Source organism: Meriones unguiculatus, chromosome 20 (assembly GCF_030254825.1).
Source record: "Meriones unguiculatus strain TT.TT164.6M chromosome 20, Bangor_MerUng_6.1, whole genome shotgun sequence".
NCBI lineage: Eukaryota > Metazoa > Chordata > Mammalia > Rodentia > Muridae > Meriones > Meriones unguiculatus.
In genome coordinates, this window is record NC_083367.1 from 40,021,498 (window position 1) to 40,036,297 (window position 14,800).

The 14,800-nt window shown below is 42.8% G+C and overlaps 1 protein-coding gene across 1 annotated transcript in view; it reads right to left on the minus strand.

Annotated features, from left to right (window-relative positions):
• The window catches only part of Nt5dc1 (5'-nucleotidase domain containing 1), a 103,957-nt gene extending 89,413 nt beyond the window's left edge, over positions 1–14,544 (minus strand). The window contains 6 exon segments of the mRNA XM_021658926.2: positions 220–304; positions 1,760–1,839; positions 5,148–5,272; positions 7,569–7,640; positions 10,412–10,503; positions 14,328–14,544. Coding sequence (XP_021514601.1) covers positions 220–304; positions 1,760–1,839; positions 5,148–5,272; positions 7,569–7,640; positions 10,412–10,503; positions 14,328–14,420 — 547 coding nt within the window. The 5' untranslated portion in view covers positions 14,421–14,544.
• Positions 14,545–14,800: the final 256 nt, after the last annotated feature.

Genomic DNA, 14,800 nt, shown 5'->3' on the forward strand with positions numbered 1-14,800 from the left:
TTGGGAGACATATGAAGGCAGCTGACCAGGCTTGCTCAGACTCCTGACAACTACAACCACAGAACAGATATGAACACAAGTACCAGAACTAATATTATAGCAAACATTTTTACCAGGATAAATCCCATGTAAGAAATACAGCAAAAGCATCTATCTAGTTCAGTAGACACGGGGCGTTTAACAAACCTCTACCAGGAAGCCTCTCTTCACGTTACTCACCCTTAAAGGCTGACATTTTAAAATTGTGTTGTATACCAGCAACTACATCCTTCCAAAAATCAAATGTTTTTTGACCTCTGTTCTGCTAAAAAAAGAAATTTCCAAATGTAACAAGTGTAGTAGTTCTGTTTCTAAGCATAGTGGCAAGGTACAGCAAATCATTATGTGTATCGACTTTAGAAATTCAGGTTTTGGAAAACATGACAGATTAATACAGAAATATTCCTTAAAAATCACCCGTACAAGTCAACACACAAATAAATATGACTAAATATTAATGCAGTTCACAAAACCCAACTAAGGGGAAAATGTCTACTCATACAGCCTAAAGCTACAGGATGTCTAACTGTACAAGAAATGTACAAAGTGCTCTCGCTTCTGAAATAATAGAATGTGTTATTTAATGCATGATGGTACTACAGGGCCCAAAGCAGGTTAGTTCAGAATTCAGTGTCCACTTCCACTGCATTTCAACATACATGTCACTAAGTCACCACAGCAGGATGAGTTAGGTGCTAAATCCAAAATGGAAATCATCTTATGGAGACTTTTCCACGCTACCAGAGAGTTTACATCCAACTATGCAACTCTACAGCCCTTTACTTCATAGAAACATTAATAGTGTCTTCTTTTTATACAAAAAAAGACTATTACATATTTATGTATAATTATGAATGTTACAAACTACAAAAGACTGATGACCTTGGATGTAGTTCAGCGTAGAGCCCTTGCCTGGAAGCAGAAGGACTTGGGTTTGATCCCCAGGCCTGAGGGGAGGGGAAGATTTGATACTCCCCACCCCTCTTGGTTTAAGACTCCATTTCATACTAATAAAACCCACAATGCTTAGGATTTACCTCAGTGGTGATATGCTTGCATACTCTAGGCCCTTACAAAAATCCCCAGCACCAAACCAAACCAAACTTCTCTCCTGCTCAACAAAAACTTTCACGGATGCATGACTGTAATTCTCTTTTTAATAATAAGCCACTTGTATACTTCATTATGATTTTAAAAGACAATGTAGCCAAAAATAAAAGAAATACTGGCATGTAAAACAAGTTTTGTTTGTAGGTTTTTAGGCTAAGTATAAATTGTCAAATTAATAGTTTTACTTTTTCTGGGCAGGCACAAAGCAAATGATTAAAAAACTTGTTTCATGCTTCTAGGTTGGTATTTGGAATACATAACGACACATGGAATTTTTCTTAATTACCTGTACTTTTAATCTGCTAATGAAAGCAAAAATACATTTATCCAGAGCATGTTTTCTGTTTCCTTTTTCTAGACTTTTACGACCCCTGCTGGAGAAAAGGGTGACTTTTTTCTGACGCAACATTTTTTTTTTTAATGGGTACTATTATTTAATTTTCCAAAAATATTTTTTACCAGATTCACCATGTTTGCTTACTCAGTCACCTCTGAAACCACCCAAAGAAAACAAAGTGAGATCTCAACTCAAAAGTTACACATAATTAAGTCTTCATACTTATGACTAAATACAGTTTGGTTGTTGTTTATAAACCGAGTGCCCACTCACCTTTGTCAAAGAGTCCACCACTCTGGCGCACAGAAGAGCCCCTGGCAGGTCAAAGTAGTTATCATAAAAATAACACTTCCCTAAAACAAACAAACAGACAGACAAAATCAATGCCTCCTGCCCGTGGAAAACAAGAGAAACGTGTCTGAAGAGGGTCTGAATGCTCACTTAATTATCTGAAAAGCCTCCACGTTACGTTGTTCTGCGTGTTGGAGTCAGCGGAAGAGGCGTGAGTGTGTGGTGGCGTGCATCTGCAAGCGGAGGCCGGATGTCAGCCAGTGCAGCTCCTCAGGCACCAGCTGCCATTTGTTTTTCGGAACATCAGGATTCCACGTGTTCCCACTTCCAAGCACCGGGATTGCAAGCGCATGTGGCACCATGCCTGTGTTTTTAAATGTGACTTCTGGGGACTGAACTCAGATGCTGCCTAGCCTTTTTAATTTTTATCAGGAGCACATTTTACTGGAGTTACATTTGTCCCTGAGCAATGCATTGCACATTGATACTTTTAGCTGGATTTGGAGAGAACTTTCTATAGTAATTCCAGTGAAAAGACCCATTTGAACTCAAATTGGCATTACTACAGGCTACTCTTTTTCCCATATTTTACTTTTTTTTTTTTTCTAAATTGGGAGTGTCTGAGCATTTTCAATACATGGGTGCCTGGTGCCTGGAACTGGAGTTACAGAGAGTTGTGACCTGCCATGTGGGCTCTGGGAACTGAACCCGAGTCCTCTGCTAGAATAAGTGCTTAACTGCCAAGCCATCTCTCCAGTCCCCATAGTCACCATTTGAGGAATGTTTAAGCACTAATGACACTAAATGAAAGTTGAAACATGACATATGTAAGCTAAACATTTTATTAATACATATTTATTGCAAAACATATAACCTCGAAAACAGAATATATTATCACTATAAAATGTAATGTGAAGAAGCCGTAAGATGTTATAAATTTCACCAAATTTTAAAACAGTCAAATAATCTAACATTAGAGTCCTAGGAAATGTTCTCCATAAACTGCCCTAATACCTGAGCTAAATAATAATAACCCAGCTAAAGACTACATTCAACTTTTATGCTATTTCAGAAAAAAAAAATAGGAAAACAGGAGAACATCAGGGTGATGACAGGAACAAAACTCGTATCATGTGAGTGTATAGTGGCTGGAATCAGAAAAACTCAAGAGTACCGGACAAGGATACTCCACAGTCATGGGAGAAAAGGATTAAGGTTTCCTCTGTATGGCCCTGGGGTAAAATCCAAGCCTTTCCTTGGCACATCTGTCACCTTTGGATTTCTATGTCTTAGGCAACACTTCTGATGGTCCATGTCACATTGCTGTGACCCAACATTTGACTCCAGCTGTACTGCTAAGCAGCATCTCACAACAGTTATAACAAAAGTCACATGCTTTCTCCCAAAGACCCTGGAACCTGGTAGCTCAGATGGCCAGCTCAACTACCAAGCCAGTGAAATGGACCCCTCAATCTCCCCAGGAATCTCAGTGAAATCCACAGTCCCTCGTTCCTTATTTTTAAAATATTTAATTTTACCAGCCAGATGCTGTTTTTTGTTTTTTTTGTTTTTGTTTTGTTTTGAGACAGGGTTTCTCTGTGTAGCCTTGACTATCCTGGGCTGACTTTGCAGACCAGGCTGGCCTTGAACTCAAAGAGATCCGCTTGCCTCTGCTTCCATGAGTATTGAAATTATAGGCATGTGCCACTACACCTGGCTGATCTGACTGTATTTTTTTTTTCTTTTTTTTAATTAGTTACACTTTATTCACTTTGTATCTCCCCATAAACCCCTCCCTTCTCCCCGGTCTGACTGTATTTTAATGTAAGGATAGTTGAATTGCACTATAGAACCACTGGACCTTTTTTCTTCATACTTCTCTGTACTTAAAAATTTTATTTGAGGAATGAGAGAAGGCTCAGAGGTTAAGAGCATGTGCCATTCTTCCAGAGGACCTGAGTTTGCATCCCAGCACTCATGCTGGTTCCAACCAAACACCTATAACTCCAGCTCCAGCTCTGGGGTGTCTTGTCATCCTCCTCTGGTTTTAAGTGCACAGGCACTTAAAAAGTTTTACTTTTAAAGGAGATGGGCCTTTACTGTGTATCAAAGTCTGACATCCCAGGCTCTGCACACCTGGATAGCAACTCTGCCCAACAAACCAGGTAAGATTAGACTAATTCCAAAATCACCAAGATGCTTATGAGGAAATGAATCAGGAGAAGCTGCTGATTCAAAGAAACAATGCCCTTTGGCGGGAACATGGTAAACAAATGAGTCTTGCATACCTGGGCGCCTGCTCTTTCTCATAGCTGCAGAATATTTTACTTTTAAAAATATTCAAGATTTTGAATGAACTCCCAAGTGAAACACCTAGCTATGAGCTTAGCTTTCCTTGGGAAAGGGAAGAACCTTTTTTTTTTCTCCTGGGAATTGAACTTGCAACTTCATTCAAACTAGGCACACTCTACCAGTGAGCAATATTCCCAGCCAGAGACAACAGGACATTACCATTACTTGGGAAGGAAACTATTTGCTTCCTCTACTGAAAAGCATCCTATACTGAACTCTAAGGCAAAGTTTTGTTTCCTTACCCACTTATTTGTCAAAAACTCTCATATTCTCTAATGCTTTCAACCCACCAGAAAGACTTAAATAAAATATCCCCAAAGGTGGCAAATATAACAAGGCCACACAACAGTTCTGGTTATCACATGTCTGAAAGGGAAATAGTGCATTTTAACACTGCAGTGTGGTAGAAAGAGCAGAAGGTTAAGGCACAGAGTACAGAGAAACAGCATAATTTTCATGAGGACTCCTTGGCCATAAAAAGATCTTAACCACTTCAAATCAATCCACGAATGCCTAGATCAGTAAATAATTTCCAAAATCCTGCTTCATGTTTAGCTTTGGTAAGCTCTTTGCAAGACTTGAGAAGAACACGTGGAACCATTTTAAAATAAAAATCAGAGGCAGGAGACTGGGCTCTCAGTAAGGAAGCAGAATCTAGGAAACAGGAGTGCCAGACAGTGGAAGTGCAGGCATGGGAGAGCGGGAAACCGAGGATGGAGCTTGTAACTCCCGCATAAAGAGCTAGGTCCAGCTAAGGGATACATCATCCTCAGCATCATCTTCTTACTCTGACGAAAGCTTCATTACAACAGTAGAAACATGGAATGTAAGTATGCCCTGAATCATTGCCAAAAAGAAACCAGACACACCAGAAAAACAATTCATTCCAGTGCTATACAGACAAAGCCATCCCTCTGGACATCTTGCTTGGCCAGAGGAACAGAGGTTCTTCTCTGTGTCCTCACATTGCTGGTGTAAGGTGAAAAGTGACACAGAGTGGGCGGTGGAGGAACCCTACCTGAGCAGCAAGGAATGTCAGCGCTGGACGCACAGCGTTTATCTGACATACAGTGCCTCCACTCATTCTTGCCATAGGCCTCGCTCAGCGCCTCTGGAGTCATCATCTTGGTGCCGTGGCTTGCCCTGTGAAGAGAGGACTGCAGAGCTCACTGGCAGTTCTCTTGACTGCCTCCTCAATGACGCTGAGACTACTGATCCCCGATCTCACTGGAATTAACACAGTTTTGTTTTTCTTTTTTCTTGAGATAGGATCTAGGCATATAGTGCAGGCTGGCCTCAAACCTGTGATCCTCCTGACTCAGCCTCTTGAGTGCTAACTATGGGCCACCATGCCCACCTACTGTTTTTCTTTTTTGTGTTGCTGGTTTTCAACTGGATTGATCTCTACAGGTCTGGGATTCTACAAGCCTTTATAGTCATAGCATAACAACCAAGGTACTACACACTTAAGACAGGAAACATTTGCCTAAGCAACTGAAGTAAAAGTCAACCAGTTCATAGGCCATTGTCTGGATACTCAGGGATTTCTACCACAGCTCTGGCTCTTCCACATTTAGTCTATCCACTATCAAGTAAGGAGCAGTTGCCCTATGCAAGGTCACTGCTGCAGAAGAACCTGCCCTTTCCTAGAGAAGCTGCAGTGTCATCAAAAGATGAAACAAAGCCAGCACAGTGGCACGTGCTTGAAACCCCAGCTCCTCCAGAGGGTAAGGCCAGAGGCCCACAAGTTCAAAGTCATTTGGGAAAACTTGATAGACCTTGTCTTAGACATAAAAGGAAAACAAAAGCACTGGGGATGTAGACTGGGTGATAGGAAATTAGTCTAGCATGTGTGTGGCCCTGGATTCTATCACTAGTAACATGTATATACACACACACAGCAAGAACAAAATACATATCATCCAACTGGAACAATTAGGAGACATCATTGTAGACCGGGTGGGGAGGGTGACTTTGGCAGCAGGGAGGAAGAGCAGGTTAGAACATGAGCCACATCAGGTACACAGGAGTGGCAGGCACCTGGCACCAAGGGTCAATCTGTCCAACAAGGTAGACAACTTGCCCAAACAAGGACACAGACATTGGATCAACAAACACATTGGCATCATGCTGGCAAGCAGAAGCCAGAGTAACGTGCCAAACAGAACAGGACACAGAAATAGCAAGGTTCTAGGCTCAAAATGCTACTTTTGCTTCATTACAGCTTTGCTAGGTGACTCTCACCATACAGTAGGTAGACAGTTGTTATTAAAATAGATCAGTAAGGAAACACAAGAGTGTATTTCCTTTTAGTTAGAAAATAATCTGAAGGGGAAAATGAAAAAATAAAGGAAGAACAGGTGAGGAAGAATACACAGGAAGTTCTTTTCTTTAAAGGTAGAGACTTCAGAATGCTATGCATCAAGGTGGATGGCTCCTACAGGCAATCAAGAGCAGACAGAATCTTCTGTGTAGGAGCAAGGAGATAAAACGTGAAAGAGTAAAAGAGGATCTTCAGGTTATTCAGAAGTTGAATTGAGAGAGACAGGGACTGGACAGAAATTAGCAACTAGAGAAGGACTGAAGATTGCCAAGACTATTAGCATCCTGATCACAGACTTACAGAATTAAAGGTCATGGACAGAGTACTTGCATATACACATATACACACCACACTATACCCACTCTGCTTGAAAAAAATTAGGCAAATAAATGAGAAAACAATCAGAGACAAGGTCATCCCTGTTCCTTTTAGAAGCTGGGGGATACAGGAAAGCAACCTGATTACAAAACAAATGATGGATCAAAAGTACCAAAAGAGGGAGTGCCTACAGGGTTCCGTATCGAGCCTTCTTCGATCCTGAACAAATGGGTGTAAATAAGAACAGAGTGCCAGTGCTGTCATGTTGGCATGACTACAGGGTTAACACGTGGCGGGGTGGATCCTCACTCCACAGTACTCTCCGTAAGACTCAGTAGCAGCTTCGCACCAACTGCTGCTCACACCCGGGTCAACTCCTGAGAGGACTGTGTGCACTCAGAGGAGGGGTGAAATGAGAACCAGAGTGTGGGGCTGATGCAGTCCAGAAGGAACCCTTCAGGATGGAAGTAAGTACGGCCTAAAAGGGTCTACACAGACCACCAACCGCTACCCAGTGTCCAGCAGCATCTCCTTTAATCAAAGAATCCCTGATGTTAGTCTAAGTACTTAAGTAAAGGCAAACAGTGCAATATCCACCAACTTCTGAAGAAAAAGGTAGGCTTGTTATTTCTACTGTATTTCCTGCAAATACTTCTAAGAAGTTAAAAGTAATACAGAGCTATTATCTGTCATCTGACTGACTAAAATAATAACTCCATCTTGTAGCTTAAGGACTATACACTAGTAATAAAGTGTCTTGGAAGGAGTGAGACTCTGACCACAATTAAATTGAATTACCTGAGCACAGTGCCATCAGCCGCAAGCTTAATGAAGGTCCCATCTTCCAGATCCAATGCCAAACCCTTGCAACTAAAATGGAAAGTCTGATTATCAGTCATATCATATATTAGTTAATCTCAAAGAAAAAAAAATCTGCATTATTAAATGTTACAATGTTAAAGAGATTTTTGTCAAGTAAACAAAGGATATGTTAATCAATGAGAGAGCACATACAGAAACTATAACATTAAGTATCACTTAAAAACATGTACACATAGAAAACTGCCCAGAAGGCAAAGGCTAGCACGGTCAGCTTATAAAGTCTTTGTAAAAGAAGGACACAACTCAGAAGAGAAAATACTAAATGAAGATTATCCCGTATCTTTTTAAAATATGCAATGTCCATTATCTAAAGCACATGGGCAGCTGAAATGGTTCAGTGGGTAAAAATGATTGTTGAACAAAGCTGATAACCTGAGTTTAATCCTCAGATCCATGGTGGAAGAGAGAACAGACTCCTGAAATTTGACCCCTGACCTTCACAACACACACACACACACACACACACACACACACACACACGAATAAAAATAAAACTAAACCACTTACAAACAGAAACATGCTCATGAATACACACACACACACACACACACACACACACATATATATATATATATCCATACACATTTAGAATACACAAACTGACATCTTTGCCAGGGTGTTTTCTTTGCTGTTTCTAACATACCTCCACATAGTTCTACTTATAAAAACTCACCTTCTGGGCAAGGTATATTACTAAAAACCAGAAAAAAAAAAAAAAAGGTCAAATACTAAGCTCTAGGTTATTATAAAAGACTTGTGGGATCTGGAGAGAAGTGTATAGATTCACATTATGAATAATAACAGCAGCATAATTGCTGGCAAACAGCAAGGTTAAAAACTTGTGGTCATTACCTTTATTCATAGTCAAAACTTTAAGAAACAATAATTTCACATGGTCAGAGCTGTTACTTCTCAGGATAGAAAGACTGTGTCAAAAGACAAATTTAAGCATGATGCAGAATGCTTGATCACTCTGCATGTATTTTTAACTATAATCTAAATGATAGTTATTTTTAATTAATTTGTATGTATTCTGCATACATGTTCTCACGTGTGTTCACATGTGTATGCCTGTGTGTGGTGCAAACCAGAGGCCGATGTCAGGTGTCCCATCTCTCTAGCTTACTTTTCTTTTATAAATTTTTCTTTTTAAATTCTTGAGTTCCTTATTTATTTTTACTTATTTAGTACAATTTATTCACTTTGTATCCCAGCTGTAGCCCTCGTCTTCCTTCTGTCCCAATCCCACCCTCTCTTCCTCATCTCCTTCCATGCCCCTCGCCCAGTCCACTGATAGGGGAGGTCCTCTTCCCCTTCTATCTGACCCTAGCCTATCAGGTCTCATCAGGACTGGCTACATTGTCTTCCTCTGTGGCCTGGTAAGGCTGCTTCCCCCTCACCTTACTTTTCAACACAGTATCTGTCACTGAACCTGCTCATGGTTGGCGAGGCTGACTGGACATGAAGGCCCTGGGATCCCTCTGTTTCTGTCTCCCTAGTACTGGGATTACAGAGGAGTGATTGCACTCATCCTCTCTTCCCTCCCTCCACCCCTTTCTTCATTTAAAAATTCTGTGCACATACATGTTCAGTGTGCACCGGCCACACTCCCCTTTCTCCACACTCCACGTCTTCCACGTCCTCCCTACTATTTCCTCCCAACTTCATGTTTGTGTGTGTGCGTGCGCGCGCGGGCATGTGTCCACTCAGAACTGTCACTACCTATTTCTACTGGTACACGGGTAGCCTCTCAGGGGCCCCATCCTTGAAGACTGAAGTTTCCTTTTCCCAGAAGCCACAGTTGTCACTTGCTCCTCAGCTAAGGGTGGGAGTTGGTGCCCATCATACTGCTCCACACTTGGATTTTATATGGCTTGAACTTAGCCAGGACATGTACATGCTGTTACCACCTCTGTGAGTTAGTAAGTGCAATTACCCTGTTCTGTCCTGAGAACAGTTCCCTCGCAGTCACTCACTACCTTTACCTTCTACGATCTTTTCACCCTCTCTTTTTGCAGTGACCCTTGAGCCTTGGGAGGCACCAGGTCCTTCTGTTTATATGGGCTCTGAAGGATTGAACCCAGGTCCTCTTGCATGCACATTCCTGACTGAGCCCTCTTTCCAATCTTAAGTAAGAGACAGGGATTTTCTATGCTGCCAAACTAACTCTAAATGGCATCCTCCTGCCTCCAGCTTTAGGTAGCCAGAACTATATCATACTTGCATGCACATGCTGCCACACTTCCATAAACTAAATAATTTAAATTAATTGAGCTTTCTTGCTTCTTTTTTGCTGTTTAAATGAGGACGAAAGGCAAAGAAGCTGAAAATCATAAACCAGGAAGGGAATGAACAATAAGAATCAGAAAGGAATATTTATCCAAATGTCCCAATTCAGTCACTTGTGTAAACATGAGGACTCCTCTTTCATGAGTCTTAATAATAAAACAAACCTTTTTGCAAAGATATAAACTGTAGTTGTTAGTATCCCTTCATCCTCCTAGCCTGTGACTGACTGGAATTACATAAAAATATCCTACAAGTAGTCACAAGCTGAAAGTTCATTTTCGTATTAAATAAAGTCTAAACTATTTAAAGTACAATATTTTAATTCATTAAACACAAAACTCATAGAGTAAAAGTTATTTTGTCCTTTGACTAATTTCATGTTTCACTGTCCACCTTTGCAGGTGAGTAACCAGTAAAATTTTATCAGAAGCCACAGAGAGGTAGATGGAAAGAGTGTATGGGGGACTTACCAGAAATCCCAGTCCTCTGGGGTCAGAGTCAGCAACTCTTTATCATACCCTTTCTCCTTGACTAAGAACTGAGCAAAGCTGTTATAAATGAGCTGCAAATAAGGGAAGCAAAAAGAGAAGTTAGCTATAAAGTTTACTATTCATTCTTAATTTCACAGACCTAAAAAATCTAATGGAATCACTGATGGGGCCAGGTAGGAGGACAGTGTCCATAATTGTGAAGTTCTGCAGTGTAGAACCTGGGTGACTTGTCAGCCCCAAAGAGCCCTGAAATTATATTGTCAGTACACAACTACACAAGCAAAGACAGGTATTAATCTTATACCCAGGTCCTAAGGGATTGGAGCTCATCATTAAGACGTGACAGACCAGTGATTCTCAACATGTGGGTCTCGACCCCTTTGGCAAATCTCTATCTCCAAAACTATTTCCATTATAACCCACCGCAATAGCAAACTGAAGTAGAAATGAAAACAATTTTATGGTTGGGGATTAGCACAACATGAACTGTATCAAAGGGTTGTCATATTGGGAAGGTTGAAAAGCACTGTACTAGACTGCTACCAGCACAATAAGCACACTGCACACACATTATATCATTCTACCTATCTCTGGTCCATTAGGGCAAGAAAGGCCTGGGCCGTGAGGATCCTCTGTGAGATACACCTGAGCAGGCAGTTGAGTTAGGAGGAAGCATGAGGTCTCTATCAGACACAAGGCATTTCTTACTTCTCTAAGCAATCTCTACACAAAGGAGAGCAACTAAGTGAGAAGGAAAAGACAAGCTTTTGGAAGCAAGCACAAGATAGAGCAAATCTATCAACAACAGTGTTTTTTATTTATTTTTTATTAAAATACCCAGTTTTCATAAGTATTCTGATGTTGGGGAGATGACTATGGGTGAAGGGCCTGCTGCACAAGAAGACCTGGGTTCAGATCCCTAGAACCCATTTAAAATCTGAGCATGACACCCAGTTGCAATGCTGGCCCTGAAGATCAGAGAAAGGTAGCTCTCCAGAGGTTTGTTGGTCAGGGGGTCTGGTTGAATCTGTGAGCCAAGTTCAGTGACACACCAACACCCAGGGAAGACAAGGCAGAGCTGGGTGAACCCAGGGAAACGGAGAATCAGCCAAGTGTAGACACCAAGGGCCTGCAGGCTGCTGCAGCTGGGGTGGTGGGGGCTGAGTGCAGGAAAATGAGAATGGAGAAAGCAAAGACTCTCGTCAAAGAGAACTGCTCTCTGCTTAAATGCCAATTAAAAACACTAAGTATGGCTCCCAGCTAGTGCAGTGTGACCATCACCCAGGCCAACAGTGCCACTATGTATCAACAGTTCTAAGTCATGAAAGTGATCCTTTATATATATATACATGAGAGAGAGAGAGAGAGAGAGAGAGAGAGAGGGAGAGAGGGAGAGAGATGATCCTGCCTACAAGACCTAATGTCGGCATGCAGTTAAAGATAAGCACAGAGAGATACTTGGCACATAGGCAAATTTCTGTGCTAGTCATAAACTAAAACCAAAACTGATTTTAAAACCTGCCAATTTCTGATGTATAAATATTCCCACCCTGCCAGCCCATAGCACAGGGCTGGTTTCCACTAGAATTTGCCAAATAAAGAATGACGAGGTAAGCCTAAGTGTTAGATTAATAGCAAATAGTTCTTTTTTTCTGATAAGCATGTTCCATATAATAGTTGGATGTTCACAAAAATTAGGACTCCTTCTATACTTTGAAATTTAAATTGATCTGTGTGCCCCGCGTTTTAATTTGCTAAATCTGGCAACCCTATAATCCTGCTGTGTTGGAAAATGAGTCGATGCCCCGAAATGGAAATTAGTTCAGATTAGTTTAGATTTCCAGTTTACAAAAATGCCTGCACACAACCAGCAGAGCACCAACATTTTTCTCTCTCTCCTCCCGGACCATTGATACAATGTGTCCAGATGCCTCAAGTCCTGGTGCTGTGCCTGCACTGCCAGGATGGATTCAAACCTTAGAAACAATGAACCAAAAGAAATCCTTCCTTAAGTTGCTTCTTGTCAGGTAGGTGGTCACAGCAATGAGAAAAGTCACTAAGACAAGTTTACAACCTCTTCATGTTAGCACAATGCACCTTGGAATAGTGGCTATACAGTGTAGTACAATGAATCCATATTCGCATAGGGAGAGGGGAATGCAGGGAAAGACAGATCCAGTAGGCTTGCTGGCCAGCCAGTCTAGCTGAAATGGGATGATCCAGGTTCACTGAGAGAAACTGTCTCAAAAGAAAGATGGAGAGCATCTGACATCGACCTCTGACCTTAACATGTGAAGTACACCCACACATACATATACACATGTATACCAACACCACATCAACAAGAAAAAAGTGACTGTGATATTCACTTACTGCAGTCCTTTAACCCCAACCTCATCATAAAGAACTGAGCCCAGGACGCTCGGGACACAGAAGACAGTATCAGTCAGGTTGGAGCTAAGAAGACGGGAGGCTCTGGGGCAAGATTCCAAAGAGTGACTAGCAAATATTAGAACCTTGTGGTGAGCATTTGGAGAAGTCAGGTTGAGGAAAACTGTAAGCGGTGACACAGGGCAGGCAGCATGCAACAAGCCTTACTTAGCAAATATTGCCCTCCACCAAAAGGATGGAAAAGAACTTTACATTATCTTTCTAACAGGCTGCTGCCCACTGAGAAGATCCTACCTGTGTGTGGTTGACCTCTGACCCTAAGAATGTCCCAGTTCGCAGAACCCTGAGACTTAGGATTTCCATACTAAGCATAATTAAAGACTCGCCAGCGTACCGCTGTCAGCCTTTAAACAGCACTGCGATTCAAAACCTGCAGTAGGGCATCTTGTGGATCTCATATCCTGAAAGTTTTATGCTCACACACGCACAAAATCGGCTCCTAATGTGACTGTGACACCAGCAGGGAACACAAACTTTTTTTTTTAAGCATCTGTATGCAGAATACACACAGGAGTGGTTCAGGACCCGTATTTTGACTTTAGAGTACCTACCAAGTAGGGCACTGACGAGACCTGGCTGTTGCCTGCACTAGTGATCTACCAAATACTACCCAAATACTCTGGGTGCAAACCAAAATAGCAAACAATTGTTTTTCATACCAGGGACAAGCACTACGCACCACGCATCACTCCCTTGCAGGGGAAACTGAGAAGGAACACAGTTTATCTGCCCAGTGTCAAAGAACTAGACCCTTGTGGCTTGTGTCCCGAACCAGCTAAGTCATTTGGCTGCAGAGTCCTGCCTAGATCTTTCACTGTAATACTAATTCTTCAGTGTCTTGTGAAGCCAAAGGGTCAGAGAAAGCGGGGCAGTTAAGATGAGGATACAAGTCTATAAACAGCAATCTACTCCCCTCACACATTCTGGGTAGAATCTGTTGAGATTGCAACTTTATTTTAAAGTGCACAGAGCAAGGCGGTGCACAGTAAATGCTCGTTTTCTTCTCTTGGTAAAGACAAAAGTAGGTCTAAGTCGTTAATGACTTCGGCCAGTGTTTCTCACAATACTATTATATTACTCAACCTCTCCGATTGCAGTGCTTAAACTCTGACAAGTGATTATTGGAGCGGCAAAAGGCAGGATGCAGCCATGTTTTCTAGAAGTCCAAAACAAGTGGCTGTACCCACTCGGCTGGTGCCCAGAAGAGTTGGAAAGAAATACCAGGGACTAAGATCAGCAAATGACACCCAAAGGCCCTGACCTCGCCTTTCCAGCGCCACAGAAGCCGGCCTCCCAGCTCTGTCTAGTGCTATCTTTTGCCCCTGGCTTTCTCCTCCCGCACCGCAGGGCCCCTGCAAGCACACTTCCGCCCAGCGCCCCGGGACCTAGGACACTGCGCAGCCGCCGTGGAGGCCGTGCGACTGGGGCTGCCCGCGCCACTCACCCGGGCGCTCTCGGGCAGGTTGTAGCGGCACAGCGTGTGGTCGAGGTCGAAGCCGACCACGTCGCAGGCGGCCAGGGAGAAGTGCTGAGACATGGCTAAGAAACGGCGGATGCCCAGGCCGGAAGGCTGGTAGAGCCTGCGAGCAGGAATTGCCAAGTCGCGACCAGCAAGACTCGCAGGCAGGAGGCGGAGCAGGGCTGGGCCTGACTGGGCGGAGCCTCACTGGACTTAGCCCGCACAGCAGGGAGGGCGTGGTCTGTCGGGGCGGGGCTAGCTGAGGAGGGCGGGGCCTGAACCCTTGATGCAGTCGGCCTCCCGCCACCACAGACCCCGCCCCTCCCGCAACTCAAGTCTGCGTTCCGCCAACCTCCTGGAACGCCCCAGTTCTGCTGTTTGGTGCAGGCTAGTGGTGCAGGTACTGCTGGAGCTGAAATAGGCGACAATCGGCTTATCAAATGTCCCTTGCTTGACGT